General features: G+C 45.8%; 1 protein-coding gene across 7 annotated transcripts in view; it reads right to left on the bottom strand.

Annotated features, from left to right (window-relative positions):
- The window catches only part of ryr3 (ryanodine receptor 3), a 63942-nt gene extending 47041 nt beyond the window's left edge, over window positions 1-16901 (bottom strand). For all 7 annotated transcript variants that reach the window (XM_062411357.1, XM_062411352.1, XM_062411358.1 and 4 more), the window contains exons 1-18: window positions 16883-16901; window positions 16141-16219; window positions 15634-15746; window positions 13663-13762; window positions 13288-13381; window positions 12651-12725; window positions 11616-11772; window positions 7543-7707; window positions 6499-6620; window positions 6231-6411; window positions 5692-5827; window positions 3155-3250; window positions 2942-3060; window positions 2627-2760; window positions 2249-2490; window positions 1757-1949; window positions 1055-1271; window positions 603-707 (exon numbers count right to left, since the gene is read on the bottom strand). In XM_062411357.1, coding sequence (XP_062267341.1) covers window positions 603-707; window positions 1055-1271; window positions 1757-1949; window positions 2249-2490; window positions 2627-2760; window positions 2942-3060; window positions 3155-3250; window positions 5692-5827; window positions 6231-6411; window positions 6499-6620; window positions 7543-7707; window positions 11616-11772; window positions 12651-12725; window positions 13288-13381; window positions 13663-13762; window positions 15634-15746; window positions 16141-16219; window positions 16883-16885 — 2331 coding nt within the window. In that variant the 5' untranslated portion in view covers window positions 16886-16901. The remainder of the gene's footprint in view (window positions 1-602; window positions 708-1054; window positions 1272-1756; window positions 1950-2248; window positions 2491-2626; window positions 2761-2941; window positions 3061-3154; window positions 3251-5691; window positions 5828-6230; window positions 6412-6498; window positions 6621-7542; window positions 7708-11615; window positions 11773-12650; window positions 12726-13287; window positions 13382-13662; window positions 13763-15633; window positions 15747-16140; window positions 16220-16882) is intronic.
- Between the last annotated feature and the right edge of the window lie 6 nt (window positions 16902-16907).

A 16907-nucleotide genomic window follows, 5' to 3' on the forward strand; every position in this document is an offset into this window, starting at 1 on the left:
TGGGATTTTAAATCTCTGTCAGCGCTGGGCCCCTCACTGTGTGGAAAATGAGCAAAGTCAACAGTCCATAGGATTCTCTCTCGCTTTTTTCATCCGACATAAAATCATTATAATTAAAGAATCAATTACATTGTGTCTGTTCACACCCTAATGAGCCATATTGGAGGTTTAGTTTCTCAGTTTAATTAATCATTAATAGGGTTTTTCTTCTATATGTTAATTAAACAATTATGTAAAATAATGTTTATTTAGAAGATTTATGTTTTGGGATATTAACAAAATACAAAATGTGCACCATGTGAAATCTGGATTATAAAAATCTAATTTACAGAACCAAACCTGAGCTGTATTTTATAGAGGACTTTGTGTAATGAAAAATATGCTAAACTGCAGTTTACTACATCCAATGAATGGATTTGGGATCTTTCAATCAGAACAATAACAAAAGACAGAGTTAGATGAAGTCGTGAAGCAGCGTGGGGTCATAGGTCCTGACCTCTGTCTTCAAACTGACTGATTTATACATATATACACATATATATATATATATATATGAGTCATTGGGCTATTGGGCATGTATTTTACTGGAGGTGCAGGTTTACCTTGCCGTAGGTCCAGCCCAGTTCAATCTTGTTCATCCCCCACAGTTCGTGGATGTTCTCTGCCAGCTTGTCCCGGACGTTGTCCAGGTGGGGGGGGAGAACAACCTGCAGAGTGAGAGGTGGACAGAGATGGTTCAGTCCGATAATAACAAAACGCCAGTGGGCCAAAACAAATGAGAAGTGTTCTTCTTCTGACTGTGCAGTTGTTAATATTCCCGGGGGTTGTACAATTACTTTGTGTTTGTTACTGATGAAGTTATTCTGCACCTATTCTGCGTTTGTGCTTAATGGTCCCTGCAGCACAGAGTATGATAAAAGAGATGTTTACTGAACTGCAGAGCAACATTAACACTGCCTGTAACAAGCAAATGTTGAAACTATTAATTTAGTATCTACAGTAGAAAGCTCAAGGCCAATTCCCTGATAATGATAATTAATTAATGTATCATCACCTGGGTGGTGTCGACAGGAGTGGGGATGAAGGAGGCCTGGGAGAGGAACTGGGTGGTTCCCAGCAGGTCCCGGATCCCCTCGTGGTCCCTCTTGTACTCCTTCACAGGCTCCACGTGCATCTTCTCTTTGGGCAGCAGCGCCTCGTAGCACGGGGAGTAACCGGCCGGCGGCAGGAACTTGAAATCTCCGTGGCGTCCGCCCAAGAGATAACGGACCCTGAGATGAGAAGTGATATATTTAATGTGTCATGTTGCATAATTATATTCAGACTTTTAACTTCACACGTGGGTAATTAAAGCCAGGACTCTTCTCAACATCATTTAAACAAACAGCACTCTACACCTGTGTCATTATATAACACCAGTGCTGCAGTAAAGTCACCCAGAGGCAGGATTATCTAACTTCTTATGCTGACATCAAGCTTTGTGTCACAAACTCATTTTGTCCTCTCTCACAGATAACATGAATCTGTTTTAAATTATAACAAGATGGAGGAAGCTGTTTTTGCCTCATGATAATCACTGACTGGAGGTCAACTCAGTGACCTCTTCATTTAACGATGAATCACCTCTTGATATCTGAACCTACGAAGGATGACAAACTGTAATTGCATCTCGAGTATAAAAAGCATCCACAGCAAAAAAAGGTTAATGAATCTGAGACTGCTGCTTCGTCTCTCAATTATAAATACAGAGCCTCACTTGACGCCTGCAGAGAAGCTGACGACCGGGAAGAAGAAGCCGTCTGTGTTGAAGTCCTCAAACATGCCCTGGACGGGCTGCCCGTTGATCCTGAAGGACATGCTGGGAGCGCCCAGATCCAGACAGCAGCTGACCACGTCGTCCGAGTTCAGCAGGTGCATGTTGATGGAGGCCACGGCCCGCGGGATTCGGCCTAGACAACAGAAGGGGGGGGGACGGACGGATGTTACAGCTGCGGCAAAGTTATCAGGAAAGTAGGACAGGATGGAGGGTGAGGGGAAAAGAGGGGAGCAGAGACGGGTGAGGAGAGATTTCAAAGGGAGGAGACAGATGATGGGAGGTGATGGGTCCTTTCAGAGATATAGAAAGGGAAGAGATAAGAAAGGTGATGTGCTTTGAGGGTGAAAGCAGAAAACGAAAAAACTAAACGTAAGTCACTGAAGGACTTCCGATCACAGCCCCTCTACTATATCAAGAAGCTGCGATGCCTACCTGACCACAGGTGGAGTCCATCAAAGCTGTAGGAGTACAGATCATCCCCGGCACCGTTGCCTCCCCATCCCTCTCCTCCACCGGGATACGGAGCGTAGCCCTTGGTGTTGGCCCAGCCCACCCTCAGGTGGGTCGGCTCCCCGGTGACAAAGTGGTCCACCTGGTCGATCACCAGCTCGAAGTACCACTTCTTGTACTGGGCTGAACCTTCAGCCATGCCCAGGAAGATGTTTGGCCTCATGCTGGAGGGGAAACCAGAGGATGAAGCTTAAGGCACCATTTTATTTAACGCCCATATTCCATCCCATGTGTTCATTCAAAACGTCAACAGCTCGGAGAATATTCATTCAAAATTCATAATATTCTCTGTTTTCTTACCTCTGAACATCGTTGACCAGTCGAGTCTGAAGAAGCAGATCCCGTTTGGGAAGGAGGTTGTCACAGATCAGATTCTGATTGGCTCTGACTGCCACCCCATTGCAAACACAGAGTGAGCACAGCACATCGAGAATCTGGAAGAGAGAGAGAAAAGGACCAGATGAAAGGTGTGTCGGACATTTGTATTGTTTATTATTATAATAGTCTCAAACCCTGACATGTAGGACTCAACCTGTCACTCATGATCAACAGCTGTCATTCTATACAAGGTCTCAATCCATTAGTCTTTGTGTTTGTGCTCATGTATCCTCACACCTTGTGGTTGCGTCCGTGCTTGTAGAGCAGAGAGATGATGGATTTAATGTGCCCTCTCTGGATGATGTTCAGAGCCTCTGGGCTTTCGACCAAGATGCAGTGGAGGACTTCCAGGATCCCTGGCAGATCACACACACAATATATTTAATATCAGAACAAACGTTAAAGTAAATAATCAAGAGCTTTGTGCGAAAAACCTGTTTTCTTTGTTACCTGATGAAGATTCCAGTCTCTCCAGTTTGCTGACCAGCCAGTCCAGGTTGCGGGAAAACTGGGTGCAGTTGATTCTGTTCCCACGAATCAGTGAGGCTGCAAAAAGAATAAAGTTTTAAACCTCAGCAAAGACATGGATGATGTGGTTAAAGGTGTAGATTTAGATCCAGGAAGCAGATGAACAGATGTTGCAGCAGTTTGAATTCAAATGAACAACAGTCCACCATGTTTCCTGTGAACAGAGAGTCGTGGTCTGACATCAGCCCACTGGTGGATATTAAAATTCATTAAATCTCTGGAACCAGCCGACACTTTCTTTAATGAGAAGCTGTGAAGCCACAGTGAAGTCAGGAGCTCTGTGTTCCCCTTGTTCCCTTTTCTCCGCCATTAAGAAGTATCCCTATTACTTACATGTCTCATTTGTCACCATTAGAATTCAGAGACACTGGAGTGATAATGCTCGCGAAACAATTTAACAGCGCTTTGTGCCAGAGGAATACTGATGGCCGTCTAATCTCTTTTAATTCTGCTCCTTCAGGAGAGCTGAAGACGGACTCACAGGTATAGAGCTGCGCCACGAGACAAGGGCACGGGGGTGTTCATTCATTGTGAACGATGTGAATGTGAAATTAAAAGTCAGTGAGGAGAAGCTGATGCTGCGGAGACGACATACAGCAAATTTACATTATCGTCTGCAGTGATACAGTAGATGGAACTTTTTAAACAGAAACACAATCACAGTTACAAAGAATAGATTGCTAGAAATAAAGATATATGCTGCTATAATATGGGCACTAGCTTATACTTATATTTAAAAAACTACTAGTTATTTAAGACCTCCTAAAATGTATTTATTTGACCTCCTATGGTTCAACTTCACTACAGGACCTTGTGATGGCATTTTTCAAAGTCAAGATTAAAATTAAAACCTAAACAATACAATTAATCAATGCTCCTAAATTATCTGATCCCTAAAAGTTCACAAAGTAGAAATATGGAAAACAAATCTAAATATTTGGATGATCGATGTAATCAGGTTTATTTCCTGTGGTTTTAAATGAGGAAGTAAAATGGAAATCACCTGGACTTTTCAAAATATCTTTGTGTCCAACTTTGTCAATTAAAAGGTGAGAGGAGACAAGAGGACAAACAAGAGCGCTGCACAATTCATCACACAAAACCCTGCATCCTTGGGGGTGACCCCTCTGCAGGGCGGGGGGGGGAGAGTGTGCTCCAAACGGTGTATTTGTGGCTTTCGAGCGCAATGTGTGTGCATGCGGGGAGAGAACATGCTGGGGAGGTAATGATGAATATAAGGGCAGTCAAGGTGAGCCGAGACAAAAGCCGTTGATGGGAGAGCTCCAATGACAGCGGAACAAAACTACCCAAGAAAAAGTTGTGAGAAAGAAAAAACTTTGTCAGGGTCACAGGTTTAGTATTCATGCCTCGACGCAGGCCCTGGGAGGACGGGGTAATGCCAGCACCTGTGATGGCTGGCATTTTGGGTAATGACGCAAACATTACTTCAAATAGTCAGCTGCCTGCTTTGCAATGTGTCCACACTGCTTCCAGAGGAGGATGTAAACAAGACGGAGGGCAGGGCGGATTGTACAGGAAGGATACAAGAGGCTCTCTGTCTCTGCCTCCCTCTGCACTCCCTCGTCACACTTAATAACTAGAATTACAACCTCCTGGTTGTTCACCTGCACCACAGACTGCGGATAAAGATGGACGTCACGTCTCCTCTTCCTCCCACCCTCCAGATAGAAGGCAAAAATATGGATTCTGCTGAGTAGTGATCGAGGAGATAGAGCCACGGTTTCAAGGTTTCGCCGGTTAACGCCCTCAATCAATCCAGAGACAGTCTCAGCTGTCAATCATGACATTTCAACCGTTTTATTAGAATCGAATAACTAATGAAATAATCCATCTTTGAGAAAAAAATTTTGATGAGTAATTTGATCCACGTCCCATTCGCTGAAATGAGAGAGGAGGGATTGATGACCTGTACTACAGATGGCAGCCAGGGGGCGATTGAGACCCATTGGCTTCACTTTTGGGAAGCTGCCATGTCGTCCATCTTTTTATACAGAACACAGCCTCCACCAATCAGTCAAGTTCCAGGGAATATGTTCACAATCTCCAATTCTGCTCATAAGTTGAAGTACTAGAACATTTTACCCAATTTGTGTTACGTAAAAACATAAATGTTCTCCAGATGTGGTAAACAGAGGACAAGAGGAGTGGAGGAACTTTATGGATGGGAAACAAAATACAGGGAAAGGAAAACAGGGCGAGATAAGAAGTGCAGAGTGTGAAGTGTAACAGGGAGGAGGAGGAGGAGGAGGAGGAGGAGGAGGAGGAGGAGGAGGAGGAGGAGGAGGAGGAGGAGGAGGAGGAGGAAGAGGAGGAGGAGGAGGATTCAGTGAAGACACTAAAAAGAAGATTAATATTGCATATCTGCCCAGGGTCAGTGGCTGAGAGTGCTGACAGGAGATGTGGATATTTGATGTGATCCATAGCTCGGGCCCTCTTACCCAGGAGCTCGTAGAGAAGGTTGAGGATGTCCTTCCAGGCAGCGCCCGCCTCCTCGCCCGCCATCTCCCCGAAGTGTGCAGCGCTGTTGTACAGGTTCATTCTGTCAATGCAGTTGGACAAGAGGGACAGCATTCCCTGGAGAAAAAAGCAATGTTATTATGAAAAAGAATATTCATTTGTTTGACAAGATGTAGAATCGCTCCTCTGGGTTAAAGAAATCTTAGTAAGTCATTAAAGAAATTGAAGGCAATGGAAGAAACAAAGATATTAATCAGATTAAATGTTCTACAACAGCTTCCAGGTTTATTTAATTACTTTTAGTCTCTTTAGAAATAGGATCATTATCCAAAGGATAAATGGAGCCATAAAAGTGCAATAACAAATCCCAGACAAGAATTCTACATTTTGTTAATTCAGCCAGTGAAAAATACTTTTGGGTTTTGGAGAGAGGACTGGGGGCTACAAGAGTTGAGATCAAAAACTTTTGTTTCCTTCCAAGTTTCTGCTGTTAAAATCACAGATAAACTGCCACTCTCACCTCCTCTTTGAAGAGGTCCTGGCGCTTGATGAGCGAGCGGAGGAGACACTGTTTCTCCTCGTGCTCCAGCTCCGGGTCGGGCTGTTTGAAGTACTCGATCAGGTCGTTCAGCGTCTGCAGCACCTCCTCCACGTACCCGGCCACCGCCATGGACTCGCCGGCCGCCGTGCTGTCCAGCGCCCTGCAGGGGAAGGACGAGGGGAGAAGCTGTAGACACTTGAGACCAAGCAAACACTATGTGAGTGCCTTGTCCTCCCCCCGTCATTACTTGATGAAGTTGGCGAAGAGGAAGGTGGAGTTGCGGATGATGCGAGCGGCGCGAGACTCCTCGTGCTGACAGCGCTGCAGGATCAGCCCGTCGTCCATGTGGCCCTCAGAATGAAGGCAGGCCTATACCAGGGAACACACACAACTTACTACAACAAAAGGAACCACACGTATTATTGACACACAAGTTATTAATGGATGGAGGAGTGAGAGGCCGACAGCTTGGGTGTCTACACCACCACAGCTCAATGAAACCTGACTCGCTGTCATCAGGCAGCATAATCAAAAGAGAGGGAGAGGGAGGCTGGAGGATTTAAGTGGCGACTAAGTATCACCTCCAACATGTCAGGTGCGTTGGCACATCTCCAGAGCTGCAGGAGCAGCCTGGCACCGGCCTGAGGTGGCGCTCGATGTCCTTGGAGGCGTGGCCAGCAGTGAGCAGCGTTCATTGGCCGCCCTGATCCCCCGACATCTCGCCCCAAAACTGACTGTCACCCTCCACGTGGCCCATTATCACGTTTAGATTAATAACTACCTCATGTGTGCAGGATAGGAAGGTGCTGAGGGAGAGGAGGCTATCCAGAGCAGACAGATGGATACTGGGTGGGGCAGGTGTGTAAAAGGTCAAATCACCCACTGGTGAGACTGGCTGTGATTTATTACTGTGCACGCACATTTTGAGGTGTCACAAACAAGCAGGTACTTGCAGTAAACACAAAAAGTGTGATATGCATAGAAATTAGTTTAGAAATTGTTCTATGTGTACAAAGAGAAAATGACACTGCAGTGTGGAGCCTCTAGAACACTTCTACGTTCAGGTCCAAAGCAAAAACTACAGAAACAGGTTCTCTGGACAAAATATATTAAATGTGTTATTGCCCATTGCATGTTGATCTAGGGGCTTCTCCTTTCAGTAGGATGTCCTTAACTTTTGATGAAGGCAACTCATTTTACTTTCGTGTAGATGGTGTTCATTTGTCATTGAACAGGACGAAGAAACGCTCTTTGTTTACAATGTTATGTTCATGTCAGACTTTGTGTGTACCCGTCTTTTCAGGGGTCCTAGGCGAGACGACTTGGCGTCAGGCGCCAGGTAGGACAGCCACAGTCCTGTCTGCACGTGCATGATGAAGCACACCGAGTCCCCGTACTTGATCTCCGGCACACCCATCCCGTCGATGTCCCTCTTCGGACCCGGGTCCCCCTTTTCCTGCAGCGTCACATTGAGATGCACACACCGACATTAGCAAATACACACACACAAAAAAAGAAGACAAATAAAGATATATTGTGATTAGATTGTAATCAGAGAGGCCGGTTGAGGAGAGTGCATTCATCGGTCTGCAGGGAGGCTGCCGCTTGCCTCATTACCTCGGCTGCACTACTGGCTCAGCGGAGATGGAGCGATGCGGCCGATTGCAGTTGACAGGAAGTAGCGGGGAACGAATTAACGCCAATGTTCAACATGGCACAGCATTGACCTTTGTGGCTACAGAACCTCAGAAAGTGAGCTTTTTATCTGACACAGGGAATTCATTTTCATGGAATAAATTACTCCCGATCATCAGGAGGCGAGGCCGGCACCCAGAAATCTTCTCACATCCTTGATTGCTATATTCCCCTGCATGTTATATGCCCGGGGGGGGGGGGGGGTGATAACATTAAAAGAGCCGCTGGACCTCCAGGAGTATAGAGATTACTGAGGGCAATTACACTTTGTTGTCGGGCAGTGTGTTGTGTTGGGGAAATTAAAGCCCCAGAAGTGGACGGCACTCAGGAGGAGTTTATACTGAACCTAGTGCAGATAGCAGGAGATGTGCAGGGACACACTGCTGCTCTGTGAAGGTGACTCAGGCCATTGTGCTGTTTATGTGGCTCGAGCCATTACAGGACAAGATGATCATTTTATTGGGATCATTTATGAAACAGATGGTATATCAGCTATAAAAGTTTTCATACATTTAAGCAAGATCCCTACATTGTACAAAAAAAGTTACCATTAAGACATTAGCATATTAAATGAGGACTCCAGATGTTCCAGTATCATTTCAATGCCTCTGATACTGGTAACCGAAGATCAATGATCGATTTTGTGATCGTGTCATCTGATCTGAGGCCGCATGTTTTGGACACTCGGGTAAAGAGAGGGGCGGAACTGTCAACCGACCACCATCTGGTTGTGAGTTGGATCAGGGAGTGGGGGAAATTTCCGGATAGACCTGGTAAGCCCAAACGAGTAGTGCGGGTGAACTGGGAACGTCTGGAGGAGGCCCCCGTCCTAGGTATCTTCAACTCACACCTCCGGCGGAGTTTTTCTGGCATTCCTGTGGAGGTTGGGGGCATTGAGCCGGAGTGGGCGGTGTTCAAAGCCTCCATTGCTGAAGCTGCGGCGGCTAGCTGTGGCCTCAGGGTCTTAGGCTCCTCAAGGGGCGGTAACCCTCGGACACCGTGGTGGACACCGGTGGTCAGGGAAGCCGTCCGATTGAAGAAGGAGGCCTTCCGGGATATGATATCCTGGAGGACTCCTGACTCGGTTGCAGGGTACCGACAGGCCCGAAGGGCTGCAGCTGCTGCCGTGTCGGAGGCTAAGCAGCGGGTGTGGGAGAAGTTCGGAGAGGTCATGGAGAAGGACTTTCGGTCGGCACCAAAGTGTTTCTGGAAGACTATCCGGCACCTCAGGTGGGGGAAACGGGGAACCATCCAAGCTGTGTACAGTAAGGATGGGACTCTGTTGACCTCAACTGAGGAGGTTGTCGGACGTTGGAAGGAACACTTTGAGGAACTCCTGAATCCGAATAACACGCCCTCTATGTTGGAGGCAGAGCTTGAGGTTGATGGTGTTTCATCGTCAATTTCCCTGGTGGAGGTCACTGAGGTGGTCAAACATCTCCGCAGTGGCAAGGCCCCAGGGATTGATGAGATCCGGCCAGAAATGCTAAAGGCTCTGGGTGTTGAGGGGCTGTCATGGTTGACACGCCTATTCAACATCGCGTGGGAGTCGGGTACAGTGCCAAAGGAGTGGCAAACTGGGGTGGTGGTTCCCCTGTTCAAAAAGGGGGACCAGAGAGTGTGTGCCAATTACCGGGGCATCACACTTCTCAGCCTCCCTGGTAAGGTCTACTCCAAGGTGCTGGAAAGGAGGGTTCGGCCGATCGTCGAACCTCAGATTGAAGAGGAACAATGCGGTTTTCGCCCCGGACGTGGAGCTACAGACCAGCTCTTCACTCTCGCAAGGATCCTGGAGGGGGCCTGGGAGTATGCCCATCCGGTCTACATGTGTTTTGTGGATCTGGAGAAGGCGTATGACCGGGTCCCCCGGGAGAAACTGTGGGAGGTGCTGCGGGAGTATGGGGTAAGGGGGTCTATCCTCAGGGCCATCCAATCCCTGTACTCCCAAAGCGAGAGCTGTGTTCGCGTCCTCGGCAGCCAGTCAGTTTCGTTCTCAGTGGATGCTGGTCTCCGCCAGGGCTGCGCCTTGTCACCAATCCTGTTTGTGATATACATGGACAGGATATCGAGGCGTAGTCGGGGTGGGGAGGGGTTGCAGTTCGGTGGTCTGAGGATCTCGTCACTGCTTTTTGCAGATGACGTGGTCCTCATTGGATCATCGGCCTGTGACCTTCAGCACTCACTGGATCGGCTGGTGGCCGAGTGTGAAGCGGCTGGGATGAGGATCAGCACCTCTAAATCTGAGGCCATGACTCTTAGCAGGAAACCGATGGATTGCTTACTCCGGGTAGGAAATGAGTCCTTAGCCCAAGTGAAGGAGTTCAAGTACCTTGGGGTCTTGTTCGCGAGTGAGGGTACTATGGAGCGTGAGATTGGCCGGAGAATCGGAGCAGCGGGGGCGGTATTGCGTTCGCTTTACCGCACCGTTGTAACGAAAAGAGAGCTGAGCCGCAAGGCAAAGCTCTCGATCTACCGGTCGATCTTCGTTCCTATCCTCACCTATGGTCATGAGGGCTGGGTGATGACCGAAAGGACGAGATCACGGGTACAAGCGGCCGAGATGAGTTTTCTCAGAAGGGTGGCTGGCGTCTCCCTTAGGGATAGGGTGAGAAGCTCAGCCATCCGTGAGGAACTCGGATTAGAGCCGCTGCTCCTTCACTTAGAAAGGAGTCAGCTGAGGTGGTTCGGGCATCTGGTAAGGATGCCCACTGGGCGCCTTCCTTGGGAGGTGTTTCAGGCACGTCCAGTGGGGAGGAGACCTCGGGGAAGACCCAGGACTAGGTGGAGAGATTATATCTCAACACTGGCCTGGGAACGCCTCGGGATCCCCCCGTCAGAGTTGGTCAATGTGGCCCGGGAAAGGGAAGTCTGGGGCCCCCTGCTTGAGCTGCTCCCCCCGCGACCCGACCCCGGATAAGCGGATGAAAATGAGATGAGATGAGATGATACTGGTAACAGGTAAAGATCGATACACAAAGTCCAGGTATCAGAACCGGTTAAAGGGTCAGATCCATTAGATCAAATGCGACAGCACAAAATCAAATTGTGATCCATGAACTTGTGTCACCAATATTGAAACTGCACAATTTACAGATACACACAATGCATCTCAGCATCAGTAAAACACAGACTTTCAGTTTGGATTGCAAGTGAATCATGTGTTGCCTTTATTATTTATATATATAGTTATATAAACTTTAGTTATTTCTGGCAGTGACAGCTTATTTCTGGAATGCACAATATTAAAATAGACAAACTGAAGCTCCCTCAGTGTGAGAAGCAGCTCAAGATAATACGGTAATAGAGGGAAAGAAATGAGCAAAAGCAAATGCGGGAAATACTGGATGTGTATTCTGAAAACACCCCATTACAGGGAACCTTATAATGCTTTAAAAGTTGACATAATGAAAGTTTGCTCTGGCGTTTCCAGTGCTGTCTACTCAGCAGCTGGGAGAAGGTCATTTTATTGTGGCGAGCCCAGGGGCTGATTGAAAGCTTACAGACTCATCTCAGGAGCCTTTGATGGAGAATCCAGGGCAAGACTTTTTGAATCCTCTTTTAATGAGGTAGGCCGACTAAGAACATTAACACCCAGAACACTTTTTAGATGGAGGAACTTCCTTTCTCGACGGAAACAAACTATGTTGGTTCAGGAGTGGAGGCACTGACCTTGGAAGCCCTGAAGCAGAAAGCAGTGGCCGTGGTATCTGACTTCTCTCTGTCCTGCAGGACCAGTCCACGGTCCTCGGTCAGGGCCAGGTAATGGCCGGTGGAGAGGTGACGCAGTCTGAAGGACTGGCCCCATCGAATGTGGCTACCGCTCCAGCTGAACACAGAGAAGTCACGTCACAGACTTACAACACTGGTGGGGTAACACTGCAAACATCACATGACTGAGATGAATAAGATCTAATTTTTAATTTAGAAGTATTCTTTGGGAGTACAAAATGTTCCAAAACTAGCATCAAATATCTTACCAAATTGTATTCTGGCTTACTTTATCATAAATGAATTCATTCCGATTAATTAACATACGTTATGTTTTATATCACATTTTTGTTGGTTTTACACTTTGTACAAATTCTACTTTTAACATAGAAAATGAGATTTAACATATAAAAAATGTCATTTCCACTTTATTTGCTATATTCATTATTATATTTAACAGTATCCAGCCCTTTCCTGAGGCTGTGTAGTTTAATAAATGGCCAAATAACATGTTCTATTGCAAATCTAGTAAGCAGGTGACACGACTGCTCCGTCAGTGCAGTTTAAGTTTCTGTGCACGTTTGACTCAGTGCAGAAAACACTGCTCAAAATTCCTCCCTCAGGAGAATAGGAGAAAATGAGCCTTAATAGAAACACCTGCACCGATCTGAGGGGTTCAGACAGAGCTGGTGGGGTGGGGGGGCTGCGTGGGAGGCCAGTTAATTGAAAAGAGAGGTAGAAGAGGGATGGTTGATAGACAGAGAGGGAGAGGAGGATTGAAAGGGACAGTAAACAGACCCTCACTTTCTGCAGGACTCCGCTGACTAATTGGCGGTGACAGCTCCGGACAGATGGAGGAGAGGTTTGTATAAAACCTACGATGCAGCGGTTGTGACAAATGTACTTAAGGAAACCAATTCTTTGTTTCTTCATTTACAGATCACCACTTGAAGAAGACCACCCAGTGTGTTCTGTACATGTGAGTGTGGGCCTCACCTGATCCTGAGAGGCTCCAGTCTCCACAGTGAGCGGGCCCTGGATGCTCCTTTACCCGCCTCATAGTTCACTATCCTGGAAGCACAGTGACAGGTCGGGGGGGGGGGGTTCCTGTTAGTCCTGAATCTTTCGATATCACAGTGAGGATAAAAGAATTCGAGGAGTTCCTGCTACGGCTGCACTCGCGGCACAGGGAACATCGATAGCAGGGATGCAAGCATTTGGACAAGATTTAGCTTACAGCTGAAGGAAAGACCATATATCAATATCATTTTTATCCATTTATTGATAAGGATGACTTAAATTTAGTTCTTGTCCAAATGAAAACAATTTCAAGATCTTAAAAACCTGTCTGAATAACCTTTGAACCAGAGCCGGACACATGAAACCATTTGATTTTATTATAGCACAGTATAAGACATTCATACACAGGAGCTCTGGGCTTTATATTGTTGCCACTGTTAAAATATCCTTAATCAGCACCTGAACAGTACTTTGGCTTTGACAGTTGCAGTAGAGAAAGTGTTTCTCATTTCTCATCCTCCAAACTACACTTGTGACTCTGATGTCACAAAACAACTTCGCTAAATTTAGTCTTTTTTAGTAAACACCCGAGCTTCAGTAATTATTCACTAACCTCTGCTCCTCCTCACTCTTGTCGGCTCCGGGGATGGTCAAGCTCTCGTCGTGTCCGTGACAAAGACGCATCACGTGTCCACCGGTCAAAAACCCTGATGGGACAAAAACAGAACTGGGTTATGAGATGTTCTTTTTGCTCTAAACACAGACACTCACTTTCTGTGTGGTTGTTTTCAGAGACAAACCATGTAATGAAGAATATGACAGGTGAATTTAAAGACTGATCTCTAGCTTTTCCTTATTGCCTACATAGATAATATAAGACAATATTATATGAGACATGTTAGTTATATTATTTGAAAAAGAAAATGTATTTAATTGTCTGGGAAAAGCGGTTCAAAGACAGCTCTCACTGCCGTTGCCATGAACTTGCCTACAGCCACGTTGCTTGAGGAGCAGGTGGGCTGGACGTTCCACAGAGTCTGCATGAAGGAGGCATCCACCTGGATGTTGCGGTTGGAGATGGAGAGGTGCTGCAAGAGAGAAGCAGGTTATTAAAGACTTGAGACGCAAAGGGTGGAGATTAAAGTCAGTAAAGTAGTTTTGTTTCTCAACTAGGAAACATTGAGAGTTCTGCCTGGAGGAGACAGCGTTGTTCCAGAGTTGTGAATTAAAAAAAGGGATTAAAACTCCTCTGGAGCTGCAGTGTTGTGTCACTGTGGACTAAAAACCATTCACGCATCAGTTTCTCCCTTTTAATTACAGTAAGTCCTTTCCAGGAACGACTTGGAGCTGCTCCCGTTTCCCCTACGGACAAAATTCAGAATCAACTACCGGCTCAAAATGATCCTTTGTATATCCTCACGAGAGCTGATGAGTTAATTGCTTAAAATATGTGAGTGTGGTAAAAGTACAACCCTCCATGTGTTGTTTTATGAATCTGTCTTTGTGTTTCTAAAATGCACTGGTCAGGGTATACCTCGTATTCCAGTGCAACCTGCCCTGTTTGTTGACGGATGATAAGAATGAATATGAAATCAAACTTTTGTGCACTAGCTCTTTTTTAAGTGTCCTCACGTTTAGGGGCCAGATTGAATGATGATGGGATACTGGTGGAGCAGTTCAGCCTCACTGGGCCCAAAGTCACCGAGCCATAAAGGCCTATGTCCCGTAAAAGGCCGCATCACAAACTCTTGATGGTTCATATTAAGGGAGCACAGATTTTTTCACTGAATGTCTGATGTCTCTTTCGGGGGGAAATCAGGTGAGAATAAAATCTGTCCCTTTGCCAGTTTAGCTTTAATTGGACATGTCCCCCCCTCGGGGGCCGGAGCAGCCACTGGAAGCCGGCGCTCCTCGCTCCTCCCACGCCTGCTCCTCCTTTTGTGGCCACTTCTCTGTCTCTCCACCTCCCTCTTGAAATCCCTCTCTAACCGGGCAAGTTGATTGAGGCCGGCTGTAAAGCTCTGCATAGAGGAGTCAGCATTACTTCTAATCAGTCAGATGGATGCCTTCCCTTAAAATCCTTTAGAAAAAAAAAAAAAGACTCTGCAGAAGAGGGCTTTACAGGTAATCAGATTTCCATTAGCGATAGTGTAGAGTTTGAAACTTTCCCCCTTGAATTGCCTCGTCACTCTGAAGTCGGGCTGGAGGGAGTCGGCTATCAGAACCATCCGACAGCTGAGAAACTTTCTAAAGTGCCTTTCTGAGGCAGGGCAGTGAAGCAATAACCAGATCACTCCAGCAATGTGAGGTGAAATATCTATTCTATCATTGTGAAATCCTTTTTCCAAATTTAGAGGCAGGCAATTCTCATTCCGATATGAAAACAGTTGGCAGAGACAAAAACAAAGGGAACCAGGAATAAGTGGGAATGAGAGATGAGACAAAAACAAGAGGCTGAATGTGATGTAGTAAAACTGAAACACATATAATGAGAGAAAAACCTTTATCTGGAAGAAAGAGACTGAAGACAGACCTGCCGATTCAATACGAATTATATGAGCTGTTATTAATCCAGCATCTTTTACAACTGCATCCAACTTAAGAACAATTCTTTGAAAGATCTTTGATAAATGGTATCTATGATCGTCTGCATTGTCTGTGGAATAATAAAGCTAAAGATGAATCTAATGTGTTAATGATTTAATATCAAGCAAAGCAGATGTTACTCTGCAGTTTATTTTTCAATTTATGCAGGAAATAAATCACTATTTGCAGCCTTATTCTCAATTCTAGTACTTTGTGACATTATATATTAATTTATGTAATCGCCAAGTCCACATATCCTTTTTCGTCTGATAACCTTTGCTTGTATCTATTATAGAGACGGAGATACTCATGATAAAGTTACATGACATTCTAAAAAGGCCTCTGCATTCAGAAGCTGTTTGACATGACCTACCAGGTATCTCTCTGTTGACACGCTGACGAGAATCAGGTCGTCTCCGATGCGAACTTTCTCTCCCTCGGATCTCTGCTTGGACGCAGGGTGGATGGTCCACCAGCAGGCTTCTCCTATTGACACACACACAGGAACATCAAGTGTAAACTGCTGATAAGAGGAAAAACTGCATTTAATCACGTCCAATGTCAGACACAATAATATATGTGATATTTAAGATAATCCTGCCTCATCTCTGTCTAAGTGTGAGCAGCAAAAAGCACAAAACATCTATAATCTGAGAAAGACTGGTGGAGTAGTGATGGACAAATGCTGTAGTTCAAAAGTAAAATGTAACATTGCTGTACACACAAAGCAAACAGGCTGTCACAGTATTTCTCCCTTGGGTATTGATTTCATCTCAAGCTCAGGTCGACTGTAAAAGTCTGTTCAAGGAGACTGAATTCAATTGAAACCAGCTGAAAGCCGAGGGAGGCCTGTTACAGGAGCCTGCTGCTCAGACTGTACCTATTGAGTCCTCTTGAAGTCCGACATCGAACGACAGCTTGTCCGTCAGAGACCTGGACGTCTTCAGACAGGTCAAGTACTGGAGAGTGAAAAGGAAACAGAGTGTTCAGTGGAAGGGGAAAGACCTCAACGAGCTGTAATGTGAAAATAACCACGTGTTCCTTGTGTCGTGATTAGGGTTGCAAAATTCCGGGAATATTCAAAGTTGGAAACTTTCCATGGGAATTAACGGGAATGAACTGGAAATGTTGTGGGTAATTTATACGAACTGTATTTACCTTGTCATATAAAGACATTAATAGAAACATTTTGTTTTGTCATAGGCTGATTTGAGACCTGAGGTTGCACTTGACTATATGCTTCTGGATCTGTGTCATTCTTAAAATAGGTCTTTGCACAGTATTTGCAAATGTACACAGCTTTTCCTTCTACATTGGCTGAGGTGAAATGTCCCCACATGAGATAGTGCACGTGGCAATGTTCTGTGGAATAAGATGAGAAAAAAGTCTGTAAAAAAACGAATGCAATGCCAGAGATAGAAATAGTAAACCAAACAAATAGAATCATCTGTTAAAAATATTTTACAATTGATGGATAAATGAATAGAGATAGGCTAAGGCTTTCAAAAATTCCCAAAATTCCCGAGCTTAACTTCCCATGGAAAGTTTCCGGAAAATTACCGGTAATATCCCGCCCCTTTGCAACCCTAATCGTGATGCGTCACCGCCGGGTGGATACTCACCATCCCGCTGAAGGAGTGGCGAAGG

This window comes from Platichthys flesus, chromosome 18 (genome assembly GCF_949316205.1).
Source record: "Platichthys flesus chromosome 18, fPlaFle2.1, whole genome shotgun sequence".
Taxonomy (NCBI): domain Eukaryota; kingdom Metazoa; phylum Chordata; class Actinopteri; order Pleuronectiformes; family Pleuronectidae; genus Platichthys; species Platichthys flesus.